The sequence below is a fragment of the Triticum dicoccoides genome, chromosome 5B (genome assembly GCF_002162155.2).
Source record: "Triticum dicoccoides isolate Atlit2015 ecotype Zavitan chromosome 5B, WEW_v2.0, whole genome shotgun sequence".
In the NCBI taxonomy this organism is placed as follows: Eukaryota; Viridiplantae; Streptophyta; class Magnoliopsida; order Poales; family Poaceae; genus Triticum; species Triticum dicoccoides.
Window position 1 is genome coordinate 457,305,190 of NC_041389.1, and position 5,635 is coordinate 457,310,824.

The 5,635-nt window shown below is 42.8% G+C and overlaps 1 protein-coding gene and 2 non-coding genes across 3 annotated transcripts in view; 2 read left to right on the forward strand and 1 right to left on the reverse strand.

Annotated features, from left to right (window-relative positions):
• Positions 1–1,017: 1,017 nt before the first annotated feature.
• On the forward strand, positions 1,018–1,158 carry LOC119313476. The gene has a single exon (XR_005151757.1). It is a non-coding gene; the product is annotated as a small nucleolar RNA snoR2/U65 (small nucleolar RNA).
• A 16-nt stretch (positions 1,159–1,174) lies between these two features.
• On the forward strand, positions 1,175–1,291 carry LOC119313158. The gene has a single exon (XR_005151541.1). It is a non-coding gene; the product is annotated as a small nucleolar RNA SNORD14 (small nucleolar RNA).
• Positions 1,292–2,363: 1,072 nt separating this feature from the next.
• LOC119310750 (putative FBD-associated F-box protein At1g61330) overlaps positions 2,364–5,635 on the reverse strand; it is a 6,048-nt gene continuing 2,776 nt past the window's right edge. The window contains exons 3-5 of the mRNA XM_037586386.1: positions 3,448–4,284; positions 3,117–3,278; positions 2,364–2,936 (exon numbers count right to left, since the gene is read on the reverse strand). Of these exons, the coding sequence (XP_037442283.1) occupies positions 2,547–2,936; positions 3,117–3,278; positions 3,448–4,284 (1,389 nt within the window). The 3' untranslated portion in view covers positions 2,364–2,546. The remainder of the gene's footprint in view (positions 2,937–3,116; positions 3,279–3,447; positions 4,285–5,635) is intronic.

Sequence of the window (5,635 nt, forward strand, 5' to 3'; positions counted from 1 at the left end):
TACGAGGCTAGCATGCTGGCGGCAGGCGCCCGGTCGCCCGCACGCGCGGCAGTGGAGGGCGCGGGCGGCAGGAGATCCGCCGCGAGCAGTCGGCGCCTGCATGCGCGCCGCCATAACTGCAAAGCAGTTAATGCACGACGGCACGGACGTCCGCGCCACATCCACACGTACGCCCCACCGGTCAGCGCGGACTTTTTTTTTAAAAAAATCACGCCCTCACGGCTGCCAACTGCACGGCTCGGCTCGCGCCCTCACGATTGCCAAGCAGCTCGGCTCGTCCCGCAGCCGCGTATAGACGGGCGCGCGGGGGTATCGCCGCGGACGCGCGGGGGCAACGCGGGGGCAATTTTTTTTACTTAAGACGATCGTGCCCCTGGCAGCGAAAGGGTATGGGTGAATCTCAGCCCTTGATGTGTTTAAGGGGGGTGTACCGAAGCAGAAGTGAATAGGTAATCGTTGGCTCTCTGATGTAAATGAAGTAAATATATTTTGAACTAATGTGCTTGCGCTCATTTTACTGTACATTTCATATCTTCCAGTTGAATTGCTTTGCTCTAGTTTTTATATCTGTCGATGATCTTACCATTGCAAATTACTTTGATTGCCTGTCTGGACCGAAGCTTCCATTCAACACAACGAGAAATAAGCTCCCTCTTCTGAAAGCCTTGAGTAGAGTGCTGGCAGAATTGAACAAAATAACTATATTTGCCACTAGGTAGCAATGGATCCCTTCTCCATTCTTTGCCGCATTGTGCTTTTGTCTTTTCTGCCATGTTCAAGGAACATCTCTTCTCTTTTTATTGTTTATTTGATGTTATGTTTTAACCCAGTATCAGTTGATGGAACCTTGAAACAGTCTTGGGACATGTTATTCCTGTGAATGGGAAGTCATCTATTTCCTGATGATGCACATTGTGTTCACTGCATATGTTTGTGCTATCTATGGAGTACCGGGTGATGATTAGCTACATGTTGTGTCAGATTGTGAAGTGATGAAATTTTATGTGGCTTAACTTGGGCCTAATGGTCCTTCTCTGGTAGCTACAAGCATTGACCAGGGGATCAATTATTGGGCCAGGAATCAGTTTTCACGCATTGATAGGAACCTAAGACTATTCCAGTTTAAAGTCCATGGAGCCTATTATTTTGAGTTGATTTGGTACTGGGAAAAGTATGGCGATGATTCTAAATTTAAGACTTGTTTCTCAAAACATTCACAGTTGCCGCCTACCAGCTTTCGCCTTGCCAGGCTTGAGAGCTGATGCTGCTAATTCCTTGGATGTCTGGGCATTGTTATTTTTCCTGGTCAACATTGTGTTTCTCAATGAGCTTCATCACTCTAAACATAGTATGTTCAATATGCTCCTGCATCACAAAGGCTTGTTTCTCTGAACATTCACAGTTGCCGCCTAAGAGCTTTCGCCCAGCCAGGCTTGAGACTAATGTTGTTTGTGTGTTTGTTCATATTTGTCCGGTGATGAAGAACATGTTAACAATACCAACTTTTGGGACTTATTGGTCGCTATGCGTCCATGCTACCATTCTGCAATTTCTGAAGCCAAATTGAACAGCTTCCGATCGTCGCAGTTTTTGCATCTTCTGGATACACAATCCTTGGATATCTCGTCCTTTTTGTTCTTGATACTGTTGTTTACCAAGTGTTAGTTCGTGTGTCTCCCATTCTCAAATGTTTTGTTTTGTCGGCACTTGCACAATCCCGGGTTCTTTCATACGAATTGGTCAATTCCACAATTCATGCTCTTGCTCTGTCTACCTAGTTTTGTATCAACAGTCTGAAGAGCACTTATTTTGTTTGTTCTTTGTTTTCTTTATAGGAATCACTTGTATTCCACTTAAACCTGGTGCACCAACTCTGTGTCAACCAGAAGCGAAACGAAGTCTGTGGCTTCGTTTTGGTGTGACTCAAATCATGTGACTTGCCCCTTGATGAGCCGATCCTTTCTCCGTGGCTCAATTCTCCAAAGGATGGGGAACTTTAGTTGCTTTGTCTACCGTAGATTCTAATTTTCTGTGGTCGGAATGCTCCTGTGTAATCGTTCTGAAGCTGAAATGCTATATTTGCTTTGTTGATTATGTGTTCAAATATGATTTGTTCTATAGTACTATAGCTGATTGAAGTGCTTTGCATCAACCCGTCTGTGTTAAATTCTTGTCTGCGTTCGGAGTGTGTAGGTTCACTGAAAAGGAACATAAAATGTTGTGCCTGAGTAGGACTGTCGCTGCATGGCGGTCGATGCTCCTAGTTCTGTATGGATGCTAAATTTGCCATTATAGTGAACACAAACTGATGCATTTCCTATCAAGTTTCCGTCTCAATGAGAAGGAAAGTATTTTCTGGCAAGGGCACGAAAGTTCCTTGGATTTTATACAATCCAACAAATGACATTACACAGAACAACCTGGACAGAACACAGCTCATGTACTTGTACAGCACCACTAGATTGTTTCGTTGACTCAAAGGTACATGAGGAAAAAATTAGTCAAATACTACTACAAAGGATGGTACGGTTGCACAGCTGCACAACTCATTTAATTTTATGGCAGCGGCTGCATAGCTTCTTAACATTTAACTTGGCTGTGGATGGAACTTTCTCCGCAACATATTTTTCAATAGCCCATAGCCCTTTGTGGGCGTGCGTGATCATACTCCTGCCTATCGGGCGGCATTCACCAGAAGATCCCTTGACACAACATCCATCAGTGTCTTCCCGGTTATCGTATACAGTGTCCAACATAAGGCACTCGAGTGAAGTTGCATTCTCAAGAATATGGCAGGTTAGTTCGACCATGCTCTTTGCAGAGCAGAAGCCCATTATACTGACATTCTTCATGTTGCGATACTGATGTCCTGGTATCCGTCTCATGCTTGAGTCTCCAGCAGAAATCAATTCATGCTTTACTCGGGTCTGTAATACCTGCATCCATAGGAACACAACACACGCTAGAGTTAAATGGTTCGACAGCATGCAGAGACTAGATATCATAGTTGAAAGCACGCCCTCTGTTCCTAAATATAAGACGTTTTGGCAGTTTAAATTAAACTGCCAAAACGCCTTACATTTAGTAACATAAGTAGTAGAGGAGAAGTGACTTACACCCAAGATAAAGTTCTCCAGGACAGGACAAGCATCCAGAAAATAAGCTAGAGAAAAATAATCATAGGCTGGCGAAAATCCCCCCAGCTGTCCATCATCAAGAAAGATCTGCAGGTTCTTAAGGTACAGGAGTTTGACAGCTAAGAGTGGCGTACTGAACATCTGCATATAGATGAATAGGTCTAGGTTAAATATTTCTTCCCTTAAAAAGGTTAAACATATTCCATGACACGACTACTGCTATATGAATAGTGCCTGCATCTGACAATCAAATGTACTGCTAGCCATCCTTCCAAAACAATAAAGGAAAAACTGAAGTTTGAGAATATACCTCTTCAGCCGAACATACGCTGAGGAATTCAAGATTTGGCATAATGAATGGAAGCCTGGAACGAGCATAATGAACAAGGTTAGATTCATCGACATGCAGCATTTGTAGTTCTTTCACTTGCAATAAATCTCCAACTGCAAGTTTCTCTAGGGCGCCATCAATGTGAACAGCGCAAACATTTGGAGCTTTATTCTCTATCACTTCCAGAGCTGTGCAACGAAACACTGTCAGGCAGTTGAGCCGATGTAGCAGGGAAGGTATCTTGAGGCAGATGATCTTGTCACAACGATTCAGATTCAGCTTTTCCATAGCAAGAGAGTTGGAAAGAAGGTGTCCTAACTCATCTCCCGTAATGTGCACCTGATACAGTTGCAGCCTTGTCAAGCAACCAAGTCCAGCTGTGGGATGGAAAGCACAACGGTCGAGGTTAAGATGTCGAATCGAGTTTCCACTCCCATTGAGTAAAACTGAGCATGGGAAGTCGTAATTAACTGTGTTGCATCCTGCAGGCATTGAAAGTATGACTTCTTCAATCCCAGGAGTAACAGCAATCTCAAGCCACCTGTTGAGGTAACTGCTGTAAAAAAAAGAACCACAGTAGTGAAGCTTGAATGTCTTCACACCGCCCGAGTGTTTTTTCATAATGTGGTCAACTCTGTTGGTGAAAATCCGCCCCAGTTCCTCTCTTCGACATGCATTTCCAATCAGGCCAAGTGTTTCACTATTTAGGGTGAGGTGGGGATGGCATCTCCAGGAGCTCCGAAATGTTTGAGACACACAGCCAGCTCGAGCAGCATCAGTCAGTGGCAGCAGGGACAGTATATCATGCCAGATGTCCTGCAAACACAAGAATAGGAGAAAAGTTAACACTGGAATTGAATAGGCAAGTGGATCCTTTAACCAGGGGGAAATAGGACCATATGCAGTAGTATCACGCGCCAGGTGCTCTGTGAAACGTCTGCTGTATTACAGTGTTAAATAGCAAAACAGAATGCGATTGTGGTGGGTAAATTAAGCATTACATCAAGAAATGGTTTTCTTGACAGTGTCATTAGTGGCCTTCCTAAAATGTGGCCTGTTTTATTCACTAAACAGCGGTATTACTTGTTCCTAAAAGGCATAACACTGAAGCCCATGCTCTAGTGGGAATTATGGAAGTAGGATAAAATGTGCAGAAGCACACCATCTATTTTTTTCCGTGAAGAAACATGTTCCAGAAAATAACTTCAACAATGTAGTGAAATATCACACTTGCGCTCAAGTTTATCAAAACAGATAACTTTGCCAGTTCTTTAACTCTGAAAGTGCGTGATTGTATGCTTCTAGGCTCATTAAGACAGTATGAGAGGAATTCTATGTAAAGTAGCTCTAGGTAGGCTTCTTAACTTGTATTTGATTTTTTTTTCTTCGGTGACTAAGATTTAACCGAAATTGCTGAACTTGTTGGCTTTAATTTTGTGATTCAGAAAAGGACAAACTAGAGACTGTCACTTAAGCAGCAAGAATGAAACTGACAGTAAATGTTTGGCCAGGAGGCGAATCGTGCAAAGAAGCATACAGAAGGTAGCAAGAAGGCTTCAGAGAATGTTGGAGGAAAGAACATTTGAAAGATAGAGACGTGTGAATTTAAGAAGGGAGAGTTGGACTTAAGATTGGCAAAAGCTCTGGCTTAGGTAATCATGGAAGAAATATCGCTTGTTCCTTCAATTAGGACCATTTGTCTTCAGACAAATAATCAAGTACTCAGAAATAATCTGTAGACTGTGCTAGTTAGGCTAGAAAGTGCCTGCTTGCCATTGAGATCATGGCTGGACTGTTTTCTGCGGCAAGGATCAGATACAAGGTTTCAGTGAGGTGACAAACCAATCTATTCAGGATGCGGAACCAATCTATTCAGAACGTGGAACAGGCAATTAAAGTGATATGAAACATATGATGACTCTGGAGAAACGCATGGAGCAAGTTTTACCGTCTTGTGGTATATACATTGTTTATTTAGATAATTCTGATATCTTTTATGACTTTGGTAATTGATAAAATTACAGAAAGGTAGCCACATTCATTATGCTGCTACAACTTGTTTTATTACATTAACAGTCATAAGAGATGTCAGAATTATGTAAATAAATAATTTATACCACAAGGAGGTAAAACTTGGTCCATGCGTTCCTCCAGGGGGTGGATGGAT